The sequence below is a fragment of the Oryx dammah genome, unplaced genomic scaffold (genome assembly GCF_014754425.2).
Source record: "Oryx dammah isolate SB20612 unplaced genomic scaffold, SCBI_Odam_1.1 HiC_scaffold_2, whole genome shotgun sequence".
Lineage (NCBI taxonomy): Eukaryota > Metazoa > Chordata > Mammalia > Artiodactyla > Bovidae > Oryx > Oryx dammah.
In genome coordinates, this window is record NW_024070186.1 from 86,774,756 (window position 1) to 86,793,897 (window position 19,142).

The 19,142-nt window shown below is 42.5% G+C and overlaps 1 protein-coding gene and 1 long non-coding RNA gene across 5 annotated transcripts in view; both read left to right on the top strand.

Moving 5' to 3' along the window:
- The window catches only part of SNX4 (sorting nexin 4), a 54,497-nt gene extending 52,241 nt beyond the window's left edge, over nucleotides 1-2,256 (top strand). For 2 of the 4 annotated variants that reach the window (XM_040250167.1, XM_040250177.1), the window contains one exon: nucleotides 1,119-2,250. In XM_040250167.1, the coding sequence (XP_040106101.1) occupies nucleotides 1,119-1,166 (48 nt within the window). In that variant the 3' untranslated portion in view covers nucleotides 1,167-2,250. Of the gene's footprint in view, nucleotides 1-1,118 lie in introns of all 4 variants that reach the window. The other 2 variants (XM_040250157.1, XM_040250185.1) reach the window with 2 other exon arrangements.
- Nucleotides 2,257-11,781: 9,525 nt separating this feature from the next.
- LOC120870504 lies at nucleotides 11,782-13,603 on the top strand. Its single transcript, XR_005722790.1, has 2 exons — nucleotides 11,782-12,498; nucleotides 12,615-13,603. It is a non-coding gene; the product is annotated as an uncharacterized LOC120870504 (long non-coding RNA).
- Nucleotides 13,604-19,142: the final 5,539 nt, after the last annotated feature.

The following is a 19,142-nucleotide window of genomic DNA, read 5'->3' on the forward strand; positions in this document are numbered from 1 at the left end:
TGTGGGAAAGAGGAAAGTGTATTTTTTAAATGATTGTATATATACAAATGAGTTTGAAAAGATACACATGAAAGTGTGTATTAATAAACATGTCTCTGATACCTATTGTGTAAGGTATGAACACTGAAGCTTATTCTGGTTAAAATAAGTGTTTTAGCAGTGATGGAAATTTTTCTAAAACGATGTCGTAAGAACAAAATGTATAATATTCCTTAATCTCATTTTTATAACCCCAGAGCTGCCTATGTGATTACCAGTCAGTACTGGTGCTTTACATTTCTCTAGTACTTCTCAATTTATTGAGCGATTCAGCATGCTTTATCTCAGTAAATCATTTAGTAAGGCAATCTGGGACATTTTAAAGGATTGTGCGGTTTTGTTTTGTTTTTCTTTTTGTGTTCCATCAGGGAGGGAAAAAAGCTAAAAAGATTGATATTTTTCCTGTTATTCAAAGCCTCAGTAAATATTGATAAACTTTAATGTATAAGTATTAAAATATTCTTCATAAATTAGCAGTTATTGAAGAATATATGTATCTGAACAAGATATATATATATATATCTTGTTTGTTGAAAACATACCTTCTACCACTTTCTAGATTTTACTGTTACATTTTTTACAAACATGCATTTTTGTTTAAGCCTATTAGGTATATAATAGCATGTTAGTTTTTGCCAAATAGCCTGCTGTAACCATTGAGAGGGAGTTTATAACTTTTTATCAAAATATTGGTTATTAGGTTAATAAATTAATAGTTCATTAAATTATATTTGTTAGACTAATCAAGTTTTTTGTTTCAGATATTGCAAAACTTGTTTGTTTTATAAGTAGAAATGATATATATGATATGAGTAAATGAGTCTTTCAAAAAGAGGTAGGAATTCTCTTTTTTGAAGATAGGCTCATACAATGATTCTGTGACTTTTTTTAGAAGTATTTCACTTTGACTTATATTAGCCATTGCAAGAAAAAGTATTCTGTTTGTTGGACGTACTGATTATTCCAAAAGGTGAAACCTAACATACCATTTAGCCAAGTACTTGGGCTTTCAAAATCCTTCCAAAATTACATTTTAAGGTTTTGGGGATTTTTGTTTGTTTGTTTGTTTGTTTTAAAAGGGAATTCAAGTTTGGACCAATGCTAAGGAATGCTTTAGCAAGATGTAATCCTGTGAAATGAATTTCTCTTCAATCAAAGTACCCCAAAACAGAAGCACAAGTAAATAAAAAAGATTTGTTACCCTGCATACACAAAAATATATAGTAAGTTGAGTAAGTTCGACTTTCTTTAATTTGATTATATTAATAGTTACATTAATATAGCACAAAAGGATGTATTTTAATGAAGATTAAATATTATAATTTGAGGTTTTGGGGACTGGTGCTGATTGTAAAATGTTAATTAGATAAAATACCAACAGACTGTCGCTTCTGAACCAGTGTCTGAATATCAAGTATGTCATTTCTAGAAGTTCATTTCAGTGCCCACTGTTTCATATCTGCTTACGTAGGGAGTCTTTCCCTAAGACTGAATTCTTATCTTTATTTGGTAAGGCCCACTAATCTATCACAGAGGGTTAATTTTTCTTGCCTTACGGTTGAGCTGTTCGGTTTGACAAAGCTCAGCTGAAATTTAGTGTGAAATCTAAGAATTTCTCCTACGTTCATTAATGCCCCTGAACATTACCTACACTAGACAATGCCTTCAGTGTGTGTTTTACCAGAATTTTGATCTGGTCAAAAATTTTATACTGCCAACAAAGAAATCAACTTCTCAGTGGAATACATTGTTATAATCTAGGAATTGGTATACAGAAAGTTTTGAGTATGTTACATATACAAGCATTAAATTCTTAAATAATTCTTAACCTCAGTGATGAGCCTAAATTTACTCTGCTTGGCTCTCTACACGTGGCATTTCAGGGTACAAGATGTAGCATTTCAATGTATAAGATACATATGTATTAGTATCTTCATTATTATCATCCTTTTTTATTGCTTGGCTGTAATTTTTATAAAGATAAATTATATTGCTTTTGTGTATGTGTTTTTGTGGTATATGTCCAGAAGCCAAGCACCCTTGGAATTTGCTAGCTTTGCAGAACTCTACATGTGTACTCATTATTACTAACTATGTAAAAAAATTTTTCAGTACTGTTCAACATTTGACTTTTTTACATGTTTGAAATGTTGCTGGATTTTTGTGCTGTTTGCCAGACTTATACGGTAAATAAATGAAGTACTGTGTTGATTTTCATATGATTTTTGTTATTTAACTAAGTGGTCTATATCTATTAGTATCTGATGCCCTGTGGAAAAATAATATATTCCATACTATGTTTTGAAGAGTTTCAGTTCAGTTCAGTCACTCAGTCGTGTCTGACTCTTTGTGACCCCATGAATTGCAGCACGCCAGGCCTCCCTGTCCATCACCAACTCCCAGAGTTCACTCAAACTCACGTCCATCGAGTCGGTGATGCCATCCAGCCAGCTCATCCTCTGTCATCCCATTCTCCTCCTGCCCCCAATCCCTCCCAGCATCAGAGTCTTTTCCAATGAGTCAGCCCTTTAATTGTATACATTTGTCTTATGCCAAAATGTTGGATTTCTTAAAAATAAGATGCTGAAATGATATATGATTTCTAAATTTTTACCGTTTTTTAAAAAAAGAAAAAATTGTGAGAAGCAAAAGTCATCTTGATAGGTACACTTTTCATCCCACTGAAATGTATCCTCTCTTGGCTCACGAAATAAAATAGCTTTCCATTTGGCCTTTAAAATCAAAAGCCTTTTCTTTTAACCTAACCTTATGCTAAATAGAAAATGTATTAGAGGACTTCCGTAGTGGTACAAGAATGGATAAGAACCTGCCTGCCAATGCAGGGGACACAGGTTTGATCCTTGGTCCGGGAAGATCCCACATACCTTGGAGCATCTAAGTCTATGAGCCACAGCTACTGAGCCTGCATGCTCCAGAGCCTGTGAGCCACCACTAGTGAGCTCCTGTACCGCAGCTACTAAAGCCATGCGCTTAGAGCCCATGCTCCACAACAGGAGAAGCCACTGCAGTGAGAAGCCTGCTCCCTGCAGCAGGAGAAATTCCAAGCAACACTGAAGACCCAGTGCAACCAAAAAAAAAAGTGTTAGATTTCTTTTCTACTACCTGACCTAATTTGAGAAGGTCACTGATACCTATGTTTTGAGATAAATTAGCAAAAATATTTTATTATCTGAAATACACAAATATTCATTTGGTTGTATATTTAAGTAGGAATATCTTGATGGATTGAGTTTGAAAAAGTTTCACTTGATAGTACAATAATTACTTTAAAAAGAACTCTTAAAGGAATTTTATGTAAAAATCATTTTTGGTACTATTGTATATGCGTGTGTGCTCACTCAGTCGTGTCTAACTCTTTGTGACCCCATGGACTGTAGCCCACCAGGCTCTGTCTGTGGGATTTCCTTCTCCAGGGGGTCTTCCTGACCCAGGGATTGAACCCACATCTCCTGCACTAGCAGGCAGATTTCTTTACCACTGCGCCGCCTGTATGCATTTACACTTTTCAGTATTTAAAAACTAGAACTCAAAAATGAATTATTTAAAGGGGAGATAGATCTCCAAAGATAAATATAAAAAGTTTGTATGAGGAGTAACTAAAGAAGACTTATTACGTAATGTAAATACTTCATAACAGAGGAAAATTTAATCTTTACAGTGTACCAGTCATGCAGTTAGTGTAGTCAAAGCATTAAAATTAACTGAAGTCATACCTCACCTTCATTTATATCCGAAAACTTGATGAATGAGTCATTGGTAATTACAACATAGCATCCAAACAGGAACTGAGAGTTCTTAAAATTCAAGCATCTTTAGAATAAACACATACCCAGCTTGGAATGGAATGAAAAACCAAGGGTTATGTAACAGGAATGCTAGCTAGGCTTTGTATATTCTTATAATTATTTTTTATATTTACATGAATACTCTCTTCATGGTAGAATTTACTGATTATCCTGGAAATATTTACCTTAAACATTTTTAGAATTTTTTAAAAATTTAATAATCCAGAGAAATAAAACTAACAAAAGGCCAAATCAGTAAAGTTATACTTGCTTCCTTACTTTTATAGCTTTAAATATTATATATTTAAAAGAACATACTAGAGGGAAAAAAAGAGCCAATAAAATTCAAAGTAAGTAGAACAAAGAAATATTAAAAGCAAGAGCAAAAATCAGTGATATTGAAAACAGGTAATACAGTTAACAAAGCCAAAAGTTGATCTTTGAGAATATTAATAAAATTAAACCTCTAGCAAAATGATGGAAGAACGTAAAAGACAGATTATCCCTATCAGGAATGAAATCAAGAATGTTATTTAGATCTTTCAGATATTAAAAGGATAATAAGGAATATTATGTACAAATGTAAACCAATAAAGTCATCAAATTTCTTGAAAAATACAGCTTACTAGAACTGACACAAGGCAGAAAATGTGAATAGTTTTAATATTAAAGAAATTATCAGAAATTTTCATACAAAAGAACTCCAGGTCCACTTTACTTTATTGGTGAATTCTAGCAAACATTTAAGGAATAAAAAGCTTTAATTCTACACAGATTTTCAGAAAACAGGGGTAAAGGGAATACTTCCCCAATTTTTTTAAAAAAATGAGAACAAGTATTACCCCAATAGTAAAACTAGCCAAAGACATTTCAAGGAAAGAAAGTGGACATACCAATATATATCATGAACATAGATACAAAAATTATTGAACTTAGCTGGTTGAATCCAGCAATATATAAAGAACTTAATACTTTATGACCAAATAGAGTTTATCTCAGAATGCAGGGTCGTTTTAAAATTAGAAGAGCCAATTACTGTAATCTACCATATTAACAAAATAAAGGAAGTCCTTCATGATCACTTCAATACATGCAGACAGACGTTTGACAGGATCCCACTCGATTCATGACTTAAAGCTCTGAAGAAACTAGGAACAGAAGAAACCTTAATTTGATAAAGTTCATCTGTGGAAAACCTACAGCTAACATCATATTTAATGTTGGGAAAGTTAAGCTCATCCCTAGACAACTCCCCACTAGACAATATATGTCCCCATTTCCCCCTTTGCTCCCACCAGTGCTGAAATTCTTCTGGCTTTCTCCCTTCAGCTGTCTCCTTCCCAGATTGTTCCTGTGCTCACTTTTCTCAGAATATTGTTGAACCTTGAAGAAGATTGATGCCTCATTCTTAAAGCTTCTAACAGGAAATTCATTCACGTTATGTTCACTAGGTGGACACTCCACAAGTCCAAAAAGTCTGGGGAATCTGTTGATTCAGCAGATTTTATAAAATCATCCCCAGATGAAGGTGGAACTAGTTAATTCAGTAGCAAGGGTCCAAATGAATAAACCATCGTGTGATATAAGCAGCATCAGTGGAAGACGAGGAGAAATTCCTAAATACTCAGTTGTTAAGGCCTTGATTTCAGAGCATAACAGCTAACATGCATGAAAGTGCTATTCATACTACACCTGAAACGAGGCACAGTGTGGCAGTGTGCTGGCCCAGGGTCCCATATATAGTAATTAGTAGGGTCAGAGTTTAAATGAACCCAAATAACATGGCTCTAGAGCCTGGATTTTTCGAGGCTTTTCCCGTTTGGAGGAGCAGAGACTTGGAGGAGACCCTCTGGGACAGATGCATGAGGATGGCAGAGGGATAGAAAAGGTAACTTTCATCATACTCAGATTGTAAGGTATTTGAAAGGAAAATGTCATGGGTACTTCTGAAAGTGGGAGCAGGGAGTGGAGACATGAGAGAGAAGCAGGATCTGGGGAAATACTAGGCTAGTTCTCCAACTTTAATGTGTTTGTGAATCGCTTGGGGATCTAGTTAAAACACAGATTCTGATTGAATAGTTTATAGAGTGGAGCCTGGGAGTCTACATCTCTTAACAAGCTCCCAGATACTGGCAGTGCTACTGGTCACCCTTTGAGTAGTGAGGTGTTAAATACATATATTATGTTGGACATCACTAGCTATTAGGCCAGTAACCTGGCCAAACAGATGTATTTTGGTTCAGTTATTTAGAAAATACACAAAAATTAGCAGTTATACAAAAAGAAAAAAAAGAAAATTAGATAGTAGCAACTTTTTAGTACTATGTCAAGTTTGGAAGTTTATATCAAAAGCAAATTCTGTGTGAAGCTTTAATGATAAAGATGAGTATATGGATAATAATTACATAAAACACTGAAACTTTATAATATGGTGATTAAAATAGCATTTATGAAGCATTCATCAAATATTGTGGAAGACTTGCTATTAAATACAGTGATTTACACTGTACTTTTGGTTTATCTTTACACCTTCTCAGAATTCCTCTAAAATGGCAGTAAGGGGAAAAAATTTTTTTTTGAGTACCATTAAGGGAAAAAGGAACAGAAAAGACAACAGTGCACAAGAAATGTTGACAAAACCACAAAAGTTTGGAAGAATAAAAAGATGGAGAAGTGTTAATTGACTAAGGAAAATGGGTGACAGCTGCAACTTAATAATACATGCTTATAGTGGGGGCTGCTAATGAGAAAAGCTAATTTGCACAGCAGAATGTAAGAAAGACTCAGGAATTAGAGGAAACCGAATGAATGGGTGTAGAGTTAAAGGTTGGGGCAGGGGTTGGTGGAAAATCTATACCAAGAGCAAGCAGACGCCCAGGACCTGACTCTTCTCCATATAAAGAGGAGAGCACCATTGCACATTACTGCGAAATTTCAGAAGAGTAAAAAATTCCAGGAAAACAGTTAATATACAGAGAATTGCCATCATCATAGCATCAGGCTTCACAATAGCAAAGTCTCTGAAAAGAATAGAGTAATTGCTTCAGAATTCTAAAGGTAAACTATTTCCAGCTTGACAGCCAAACTGTCAATCACATGTGAGGCAGAACAAAGACATTTTTGGATACGTAGTCTCAAAAAATTCTCTTCCTATACAGTTACTCTCAAAAAGCTATCAGAGCATGTGGTTCACCAGAGCAGGAGCACTGACCTGGAAGACATGGGATACAGAAAAAGGAGGTCCAGCATAGAAGGTAGATGACCGAAATGCCCAGAAGACAGTCCCAGGGAGTCCCAGGAAGGCACCGTCCAGTGGGAAGCCAGAGACGGAGAGCTCCAGGAGGAAGAACAGCTGGGGAAAGGTGGAATTGTAGGCTTCTGTATGGATTTGACAAGTGTGGGATACTGTATTTGCAGCTACTGGAGTGATGCTAGACATGGAGAACTAAGCAATAAAGACAGGTCTAGTATTCAGGAGGAAAAGAAGTGTTTTGCAGGAAGAGTATCATAATCAGAATACACTACATGGCTCTGAAGTTAAAATATTTACATAATTATAATAATGGAAACCTAACAATCAGCTTATCCAGACATGGTGCTAACCACTGTAATGCTGGTTTGGGAGGAGAGATTAAGCATGCCAAATACTTAACCTAGTATGCCGATAAATCAAGACACAGCACCAGAAGCATTGTTAAAAAGTACAAAGATAATTGTCCAAAGAAATGAAAGAAATGGCAAAAAGAAGTGAAGGGACTGAAGAATAGAGAATAGGTAGAAGGTGAAATAAGGGGCAGCTATTTTGTCATAAACCTTTTTTTTTTTTAACACTATTGTGGAAATTCTTAAACATACTCAACAGTATAGAGAAAAGTACAGTGAATCTTCACGTACCCCTCAACCAACCCCAACAATTACAGACTTGGCCAGTCACATTTCCTCCATACTCTCACTAATTTTATTTTATATTGTAAATCTTTAAATACTATTTAATTTTTAAAAAATTTATTTTATTGAACTATAATTGATTTAGAATGTTGTATCAATTTTTACTGTACAGCAAAGTGATGCAGTTACACATATACATTCTTCTTTTCCATTATGGTTTATTATAGGAAATTGAATGTAAGTACTATTTAATTTTAAATTAATAGTTAAATACTGGCAGATGATAGGAATAATACTTGTGAAGAATTATCACTGTACACCAAACTGCTTTGTGACCAAAAGGAAAATAACAGTAATCACTACCTCAGACAACATGACCCCATAGGAACCATATCAAAGTTGGTACATGTGGTAGACGGTATAATACACTAGAAATGAATATGGATATGAGTGATAAAAGGGAGGAAAACACATATCTCCTCTCCAGAAGTGGCTCCAAAGGAATTGTAACTAAAAGCCTAAATCCAGAAAAATACAGCTACAGTATACTGACATGAAACGGCAGTGTCCACATCTGCCTCTCCCCACTTACTATGAAAGTGAAAGTGAAGTCGCTCAGTCGTGTCCGAGAAAAAGGTGGGGCACAAGTCGAAAGGATTAGATTGGGGAGCAGTGTATACCTAACCAGGGAGCGGCTGACATGGGAAGGGAGGTATATTCTAGCACATTCATGTCTGATTATGTTCCCATGCTGGTTTTAAAATAATTTGGCAATGACCTACCATTTAGGACTGCTAACATTTTACCCATCCCCACCCCACCCCCCTGCCCACAAGGTGAAAGTGAGAGTCGCTCAGTCATGTCCGACTCTTTGTGACCCCATGGAATCAAAAGTACAGAAAGATAGCCAGCAGTGCATCAAGGCTCCGAAATGACAGATCCTTATCAGGAGAAGCAAGTCTGAGGCCAGAAACTCAGGGCAACTCCCAAGCCAAGGGGCAGAATGGGAGCCCACTGAGAGATGGTGTGGGCCCACATGGGCGTTGGCACCTTCCAGTACCTGTCCTGGTTCTCCTGCCCTTTCTTTTCCTGCCCTTGAGCTTCCAGTTTGGAGTGGGTGGGGGCAGTTAGTGATTTGGGAGTTGCTCCAAAGGACAGAATTACTGTGAGAACAAATTAATACTGTGCAGTCAAGTTCCTGATTCTCAGAGAGGCCAGATGAAGGGTAGACGCTTTCTGGAGGCATCAAGTGAATGATTCTTCCCTGAGTTGCTAAAAGAGAATGGTTGAGCGGTGTATTTTCTGGTTAAAGGAGGTGATAAGAGCCAAGGCATTCATTCCCTCAAAATCAATCCCTGATCTTTCCCACTGACTCCAATACATGTGAGAAAGAAGTTTTCAGTGGTGATATTTATGAATTGTTAATTAGCATAGTTGACTTTTGTTGATCTCATTAGTGGGAGTCAAAATTTGAAGGAAAAGTTAAAATTCATGGGATTCTGATTCATGGAATTTCAGGTGGGGCTTGGGGTAAAAAATACGCATTTTCTAAAAATATATCAGGAGATTCTGATGAGCAACCAAGTTGAAAACACTTCATTCTAAGGATAGAGGCAAATGGTAACCACCACAGTGGAGTTCAGTTATAAATGACACATTCCATACCCTTCTTTGCCTTCCAGATATGGCCAATAAAAATGCAGCCCATAAAAGTTGAAGCCCTTCCAAATATGGTCATGGATGTGGTGAAGAGTTCACTTTAGGACATGTGGAGCTTGGTATGATGAGAACAACCAGGTCGAGGTGACCAGGAGGGCATTAGATATAAAGGTCAGAAGCTCCAGAGGAGTCTCGGCTGAACATGGGTTTGGGAGATGTTACCAGATAGATGGGATGAACTCTGGGGGGAGCAGCCTGAATGAAGGGAGACCCAAGCACGAAACTGTATGTGTGGATATGGACATGACCATAGTAACTAATCTTCCTTCTACTTAGGTTTTGGTAAAAACTCAACTCTATTTCTGTGCTAACCTGTGTTCCTGTTTAGACTCTGAATGCCCAGTTCTTTCAACCATCACTCATGTGCTTTCCGGACTCCGACCCACCTGACTAATATTACTTGTCAACCTCTGATTTGAAGTATCCTTCTTAAAACTTAGGACCCAGGAATAAGTATGACCCTGCAGAGGTTCACCCGGTGTAAGCAGGATAGAGGAAGGCTGCTCCTAGCTGGTGTTGAGGCCCCACTCGTTACCTGTCAGCAACTGAGGGTCACCACTGTGAGCCTGGTCCCTGTCGCGCTTACACCACTCAAGACACGTGAACCAAAAAGAAGAAGGAGCGTCGCTCGGTCCTGTCCACCTCTGTGACCCCATGGGCTAGGCCACCAGGCTTCTATGTCCATGGGATTCTCCAGGCAGGAATACTGGAGTGGGTAGCCATTCCCTTCTCCAGGGGATCTTCCCGACCCAGGGATCAAACCTAGGTCTCCTGTATTGCAGGCAGATTCTTTAACCACCAAACCTCTGTTGTATCACATAACTCCACTTTTCTTGATTCACAGTATATTCATGTATATATATACATACACACACACATATATAGTCACTTCAGTCGTGTCTGCCTCTGTGTGACCCCATGGACTGTAGCCCACCAGGCTCTTCCGTCCATGGGGATTCTCCAGGCAAGAATACTGGAGTGGGTTGCCATGCCCTCCTCCAGGGGATATATATATATATATATATATAGAGAGAGAGAGAGAGAGAGAGAGAGAGGTTTCAAGTTTCTGTATCTTTAGGTATAGATACATGCATACCCACAGGTAAAGGATTGGCTTCTCCTAGGACTTACTAGCATATCAAAAACGTTGGTCAGGCCTGATAGAAGCCCCAGTGTTGCCCGTGTTGTGTGTTGGTCAGGTGGGGATGACTGAAGAACACTGGCCCTGCTGCAGCCCTGAAACCGTGGGTGACCATTAGTCAAAATTCCACGTCGCCTGCTTTTACTAGTCAAGGTTCTCTACAGAAGGCTTGCACGTCCTCCATGCAGCATGGAGCCTAAACAGTAAGATGTTTGCCCGAGTTATTTTCCAGGAACATGGAGTCTGCTGCATCTAGTTTGAGCTGAGCCGGTTGAGACTGGACAGGACCACCAACCCTTGAAACGGCATGCACGAGTGTCTGCCCAGTGACCTTTGATGTCGGAGGGCTCGCAACCACCCTCAGGTGGTGCTTGGTGCCTGCATTTTCCAGTTATGCGCTGATGCTTGTAGCCTGGTGACACCTGTGCAGAATATCCGTTACCTCACGTTTCCCCACGCTCCCCACGCCTCAGGCTACCCTTCATCTTTATTCTTTATTCCTTAAGTGCCTTGAGCCCCTTGCCTGTGGGGAGGTACATGTGAGGCTTATTCGCCCCTGGCTGCCTTGTGAACAAACCCCCTCTCTGCTGTAAACCTCAGCACCTCAGTGTTTTGGCTGCTGCGTGGGGAGCAAAATGAATCTGGTACGGCAACAGCCCCTGCGAGGTCTAGTTCCCAGTCCGGCTCAGCAGAGTCGGGGGGTCCCACTTCTTCCACCTGTCAGCAGCCCCAGTAAGTCAACGGAGGGGATGATACCCTCTAATTAAGAACTTACTTGACTGACCTTTGAAACAGACCCAGTTCTTCCAACGATGGGATCCCAGAATCTTCAGCAAGAAACGAGCTTAGAGGTGATTTCCCGTCAATTTAGAAATGAGGAAATATGACCAGAGAGGGAAAGTGACTTGCTCCCAGTCACATAGCAGATTCTCGACTTCTGGACAGGGTTCCTCCCCTCCTGTATTCGCTCTGTCTCCTGAGCCAGTTGGAGAAGGCAATGGCACCCCACTCCAGTACTCTTGCCTGGAAAATCCCATGGACGGGGAGCCTGGTGGGCTGCAGTCCATGGGGTCGTGAACAGTTGACACGACTGAGCGACTTCACTTTCACTTTTCACTTTCATGCATTGGAGAAGGAAATGGCAACCCACTCCAGTGTTCTTGCCTGGAGAATCCCAGGAACAGAGGAGCCTGGTGGGCTGCCAGCTATGGGGTCACACAGAGTCGGACACGACTGAAGTGACTTAGAAGCAGTAGCAGCCTGAGCTAGTGGACCTGGGTGGCTTGCCCAGACCTCTCTGGCTCTCATGTCTCACCACTTGCTCAGTAGCCAGGGATGGGGACTGAAAAGGGGATAAGGCGAGCCCCCACACCAGGTCAGGGGGCACACGGAGAGCAGTTTGTAGGGAGAACATGGGAAAGCAATTGGCTGAATGAGTGTTTGGGATCAACACTGCCTTTCAACCACACAGAGACTTCGGATGGTTACTGTTGCAAACACCTCTCCAGTTCCTCCTTTAACCTGAGCCTGTGTATGTGACACCCTGGGGCGTGGGCAGGAGGCCAGTGATAGCTGTGTTTTACAGGTGGCTGAGCCCCAGAGGACGATGGGTGATCTGGGTCACACAGCTGGGGGGACCAGGCCTGGAAGCCATGGCTCCCCCTTTGCCTGGCCCAGGCTGCAGGGAGGCCTCTAAGGCTCTTCAGGTCCTCCTGGTGGGGAATGGGTTCCGTTAGTGGTTGGCAGAGCCACAGGAGTCCTGTGACCTTCCCACTTGTGGTGAGCTCGCCAAACCTGCCTGACACCTGAGCTCCAGTGGCTCCTTTTCAGGCCCAGCTCATGTTGCTCTTCAGGGGACATGGCCCTGCTTGGAAGTAACTGAAGACCCCCTGTCTTCTCTTAGAGGTGGAAACTGAACCATAGCTTCTGGTGGGGCCTGGGTAGTCATGACAGAGAGCTGGTGTTACCACAAGGGTTGCCCTCTGCAACTCCCTGAGCTCATTTGCTTTTGTTTGCCTCAGGACCCGGGGACCTGGTGCCTCTCCTGCATGAGGCAGGCTCGCCTCCCAGCCAGTCTTCTCTATCTAGAGAACCGTCCTCACAAACATCTCAGCCACAACTTCCTCTGGGCGATGTTCTCTGTGCCCCAGAAAGCCTCCGGCTCCCCAGGCCCCCTGTTCTTAGACTTTAGCATCAAATGCTGAAACTGCTGGTTTCTCTGTGGGGGCGGGGAGGGTTAGGGAATGGGGGTCGAGTCTGCATTTGAAAAGGACATGTTTGCTTCAGCTACGGGGAGCAATGTACTCTGCAGTGTTTTTATTAAATTTCTAAATTGTGAAGTTCAACCCTTTATCCTTACAGATTTTTTTTTGGTTGCTTGATCAACTACTGAAAGAGGTGTATTAAAATCTCCTACTTCAATGCTGAACTTGTCAATTTCTCCTCATAGTTTTGTCAGTTGATGCCATATACAATTTGATGCTCTCTCATTGCGTGCATGAAGGGTTTTAATTTTTATCTTTATTGATATTTTTTATCAGTATATTATGCCTCTATTTCTATTTATACCGTGGTCCTCCCTCCACTCCAACTTACATGATGAGATTTTTCCTTTTAATTTTTAAGGACTACATACAGATAAACCATGATTTAATTAACTAGTCCTCTATTATTGAACATCGATTGTATCTAATTTTTCACTTTTATAAATCTCACTGGAATGGAATTTTTGTATACAACTCTCTCTTATTTCTTCTGCACAGAGTCCTAGTAATGGAATTATGAGGTCAGGGCGTATGAACATTTTAAAGGCATGTCATATCTGTTGTTCCTCATCGCTATTGATCAAATTAGAATTTTGAGCGTGGAGTCCCCCAGTTGGCTCTGGTTGAGCTGTGTGTTCATAAAATCTCTCAGTGTTTTTGGCTTGGTCTTTTTTTGTCAACCAGGCATCTGCCACATTTATGCACTTGGTGGACAATAAATGTAATTGAGAGCTTTATTCCTGTTACGTTTCGCCTGTTAGTTTTGGCCAGCCTGCCGATACCTCAGCCTCTGATTCAGTCACCGATGTGGGGCCGTGCCTCCTGTAACTTCGCTTGGGTCAAAATGATAATAAGAAGAGGACCCCACAGGGATATTGAATTCTTAAGACTAATTAATAGTTTATTACACATATACTATGCACACCAGGCATTATATATATGTTAACTCATTGAATCATAACAGAATCCCTCAAAAGCCGCTTTAAGAGGTAGAAAATGAAATTCAGAGAGGGAGACTCTACCTAGTCACCCTCCTCTGAATGAGCGGAGCCACGATTCCAGCCCTGGACTCGGGTTCCAGCCTGCGACCCAAATTGCCAGCCCTGCTCTACAGAAATCCACCAGCAGGTGGCAGTAGTGCTAATGGGCCTAGGAAGGACCTCTTGCTGGAGATCAGAAATAGCCACAAACCTGCATTTTCTTCCTATAAAGTAGCATTGACTCTTATTGACGTGCCTAAAACTAGATTATTCAATAAAATAAACATTAACCCAGCAGGCACATTCCTCAGGGTAAAAAGATAATAAAGTAAACAGACCTTTGACCGTGGCCCTCTCTTGCCTAGATTTCATCACTGTGATTCCTCAGGGGGAATCTCTGCTTTGATCTCACCTGCACTTGGTTGATCCTTCCTGACTTTCCACCCACCCTTTGCTGCTCCTGCCCCTGCCTTTCCACCTTTGGCAGAAATCAAGGCTGTGGGGCCATATCCTCAGCCGGGAGAGCCTGTTAGAGCCTGGAGCAAGGGTTTTAGAGAGAGGAACTTGGTGGCCTGTGGAAACCCTTGGGGACTGGGGTAGTCCTATTTTTGGAAAGAATCTTCGACTCACGACCCAACCACCCGTCCTTCAACCTATCCAACTTGTGTTCGAGAATGTGCCTCTTTCTGATCTAGGAGCCCACAAACCCCTCTCATTTCTTCAATCTCCCACTCACAGTTTGAGATTTTTCTGCCTCCTTAAAAAAAAAAAAAAAAAAAGGTTTTATTCTTTCTTTTTGGAGTTCCTGAACAAGCACGAGGGCTTTGCTTGCTGCTTTCCCCCCTTGCCCAGCAGCATCTCTTTCACACCCTTTGTACAAGCACACGTTTGTATTGTCTAACTGCGTCTATCCTTCAACAGAAATAGAACAGCAAAAAGGATTTTTTTTTTAACGTTTCACCACATGTGGGTTCTGCCTAAATGGTCCAGGGTTGAACAAGCCTCCCCCAGCGGTGTCCCTTGCTGCAATCTGACTGCTCCCAGTGCCACCCTTCATGCTTGGGGAGGGTCTCTTGAGGGCAGACAAGTTCCTGACTGATAGGGACCTCAAGGTGGGGCTGGTGCTGGAGAAGCAGCCAGGGGTGGCGCTCTAAGCTCCACCCTTTGCAAAGTCTGTGATTTTAAGGTACATCCGTAGAGTTTTTGAGACTTGGTTTCCTCAGTGCAAAGTGGGCATAAGCATAGCATCCCCTGTGCAGAAATGTTGTGTTAGGTACAAGAATGCATGTAAAGTGCCTAGCATAGCACCTGGCACACTGGGCTAAGTGCTTGGTAATGCTGGCTGTTGTTCAGTTAAATAAAGGATGGACGTGGCTCATGGGGTCATGGAACACCCCTGCTGATGTGCCTGGAGAGACCAGGCTACACTGCGGTCTGAGTGCTCGTTTCCCCCCAGGTTGATATGTTGAAGTCCTTATGCCCAGCCTGGTGGTGTTAGGAGGCGAGGTGTGTGGTTCAGAGGGTGGAGCCCCGCAGGAACGGAATCAGTGCACTTACAAGAGAGACCTCACAGAGCTCTCTCATTCCTTCCGCCATATGAGGGTCCAGAGTGAAGTTGGCACCCAGAAGAGGGCTCTCACCACAACCTGATTCAGCCAACATTCAACCTTGGACTTCTAACCTCCAGAACTGTGAGAAATTTCTGGTGCTTATCAGCCACACCATATGTGGTGTGATGTCAGGGCAGTCCAAAAGGACTAAGGCAGGATAGTTCTCTCAAATAACCAGAAGTCTTGCTTTACCAACTTGGATGAAATAAGAAACTATTTTTTAAGGTCCAAATAAGGAATTTCAAGCTCCCAACATACAACTTGTTAAAAAAATATCTCCTGTTATTTGTCAGGTATACTTCAGTAGAGCTTTTAAAAAACGTGTCCTGTCTGTCAATAATGAATCTAGAAACCCTTAGTGGTTCTCAGTCATGGTCATTTCATGTCTTAGAAGATACAAGAGGCCAGAAGGACTGTTCACCATGCGGCCTGCCACCTAGGCCACGGCTGTTTCTCAGGATTGTCTCTGCAGGTTGTGGTCAGCAGGGGCTGCCCTGGGCTCCCATGGCAGTGATGTTTTAGAAATAAATCTCTCTGAACTTTGGGCTTCCCAGGTGGCTCAGCAGTAAAGAATCTGCCTGCAGTGCAGGAGACATGGCTTCGATCCCTTTGTCAGGTAGATCCCCTGGAGAAGAAAATGGCAATCCACTCAGTATTCTTGCCAGGAAGAATTCCATGGGCAGAGGAGCCTGGCAGGCTACAATCTGTGTGGTTGCAGAGAGTCGGACACAACAGCACGCACACGCCTCTTTGAACTTCTCCACACAGATGCTGGTCAGCCGGGGCTAGTTTTTTCCAAGGCTCTGAATCCTTCAAGGGCTCTTTGTGTTCCCTGGAAGCTGGAGGCTGTCCCTCATTGCAGCTGCCAGCAAAAGTAGAATGGCATCCAAGGATGCTGTTAATCCCCGCTTCACCCCTGCAGCAAGCATCAACTCACTGTCGTCCCCAGAGCTGATCCCATCCTCCCAAAACTCCCGAGTTCCAGAATCCCCAGAGGAAGTCCTTCATCTCCCAGCCCCAAGTTCACAGCAACCCTGGACTCCTCTTCCCAGCAGCACCTCCCATTTCCTTCAGGAGAAGCCACCATCCTGTTGCTCCTGTATTTGGGCGAGACGACTGCAGCCTAAGAGAGGCAAGGTGACCACCCAGTACACACAGCTGGTCAGTGGACAGAGCTCACAGATCCTGACACGAAGCATAGATCTCTTTCCCCAAAGCCTAAGGGGCCTGAGTTAGAGTGGAGAAATTGGGAGTGGCCAGGGGTCAGGAACAGGACAGTTAAGACGGGCAGTTGTTGACTTTGCAGTTCGTGGGGGTAGAAGTGATAAGGGGGCCCAGGCCTGCTGAATGTTGTTTTGCATTTTTGATAGAAACTTCCCTTAAGAGCTGTGCAATTAGGTGCTTAATGAATCAAATAGTATTTTGAAGATTAGAAGAAATACCCAGTGCTGGCTTATGGCTATAGGGCTGTTTTAAAAACCAAAACCATGAAGTCTGGGGACTGAATCCCACACATTTGCATGTGAGCTGCCATTAATTTGTAGATTGAATTTGGGGTCCTAACAAGGCGCACATAAATTAGCTAATTAGTGCTAATGTCTGCATCTGCTCTCAGGACAGTTACTCAGTGAGGGAAGTGTGCAAGCCTAAGAACTTTAAGTCAGGCTCTTCTTTTTCTTGGTCAGCTGTGTAAATGCGGGGCTGCAGAAAGCTCAGGAACACACGTGAGTATACCACTACCATCCCAGAAGCTGCCACGCAAGTGGATGGGGTTAACACGGAGTGGTCAGAGAGCAGAGATCCTGTCGGCCTTGACCTCTGTGCTCGAGACACTTCTTATTGAGACCAGGAGCAGCTTGGGATGCCTGCAGGAGAGATGAGGGAATTCATCCAACCTGGGGTTGCAGGATGGAGCATCCAGGCACCTGGGAGCCCTTCATTCCAGACGCTTAGAGAAGGAAGCCCTTGCTCTACGTACTGGCTTCTCCTTTCACCTTAAGATGGTGGATCTCCCAAGTGTGGAGTCTGGGCCAACAGCATTAGCATCATGTGGGAACTTAGAAATCCAGATTATCAGCCTCACTCCAGGCCTAATGAATCACAGGCTGCGCAGGTGATCCTGGTGGCTCTGATGCACCCTCAAGTTTAAGAAGTTCCTCCCTAGGGGATCCTGGGATGGTAAGAGTGGCCTGCGTTCCAATTCTGGCTTCACGGTGGGACTAGGGTGAGCTGGGGCACCTACGTTTAGATTGTACAAAGGCTGGCTCTCTGTGTACCCTAGCTCCAGCTGTTTCCATTGGCTCACCCCATTCCCAGACCTGTCTTCACTGGATGGGTAAGTAACCTTGTATCCTAAAGAACTGAGTTCTGGTTTTGTTGTGCTGAGGTGGACCTAGGAATGTGCATTTTAAGAGCTCCCCAGTTACTCTGATGATCAGCCACGTTTGGGGATGACTGGCTTAATATCTATGATCCTCAGTTTTCTAAACAGGGTGACAGTATCTGCCCCTTGGGGTCGTTGTGGAGATTAAATGCACTAGTGTAGAAAAAGCACTTAGCATCTGTCTAGCATTTGGTGAGTGCCAACAACGGCCGTGAGGGAGGATTTGCTGGGCGCCCCTGAGGGGCACTGAAAAGGCCTGGACTGGGAGGGGCACCACGGTTAACCCTCCCCTTACCAGAAGTCTGGCTAACCTCCAGAAAAGGGGCTTTGGTTATCCCGCACAGTGACAATCTGCAGAGGCCTGGGGTACTGTGCTGGGCTCTCCACCAAGCCCAGGGAGGAATGCCCATGTTACGTCGAGTTAAGACTTGAGTTAGAATGAAATGAGAGAGGCGCAGACATCTTGGGTTAACCAACTAAGAGCAGGTGTGCTTGCCCTCTTGGTCTCATAAAATTCTTCTGAAAACAGTGAGGCAGGCTTTGTCCACCTTGTACAGATAAAGATACAGAGGTGCAGAGATGTTCACCTGCTCTGAAGCCCAGGCTGGTTACCTTACACAAGTGGTGTTCAAATTGTGCTCTGCACACCCCAAGCCATTGATGTCGCTTTACAGGGCACTGTAGGAGAAGGAGGGTGTCCTCTGGACCAGCTTGGATGTCCCCCTCCCTCTTCAACTACAGCATAGCTTTTAACTTGTTTGGACCTTCAGATAGGACTCTGCCAGGATTTCCCAGCTAAAAAAAGAAAAAAATATATATATATATATTTTTTAAACCACTGTCCCATCCATCTGCTTGAAGACTTCCAGTCAGCATCTGCCCCAGCCAGTCCTGGACCCAGTGCCACAGAACCTGAAAGTGAGGCTCTTTGGGCCTCAGCTTTAACTGAAGAATTACTATGAACAATACTAGATGGCTGCTTGTGTGAGTATCAGATAGAATTCCCATGCACTTTGAATTTGTAAAGGAAATGAGCTGATTGCACAACTCTGGGACTCCTCAGGCAGATTAGGGATATGAAAGTAACTCAGGTTAGGGACATGAACTCTATTCCAGGGTAGAGTGTGGGGAGAGAGGGTGACTTGTGAGAGATCACAGATCTTGGAGAGATCTGTTGCCAGGCTGAGTCCCCATCCTACCATCTATTTCACGTCTAACCTAGTGGTAAAGGCTTCCATGGGGCTACTTGGAGAACTTAGAAGCGTGTCAGTTACTGATTGCTACAAAACAAACCACCCCTCAAACTAGTGCC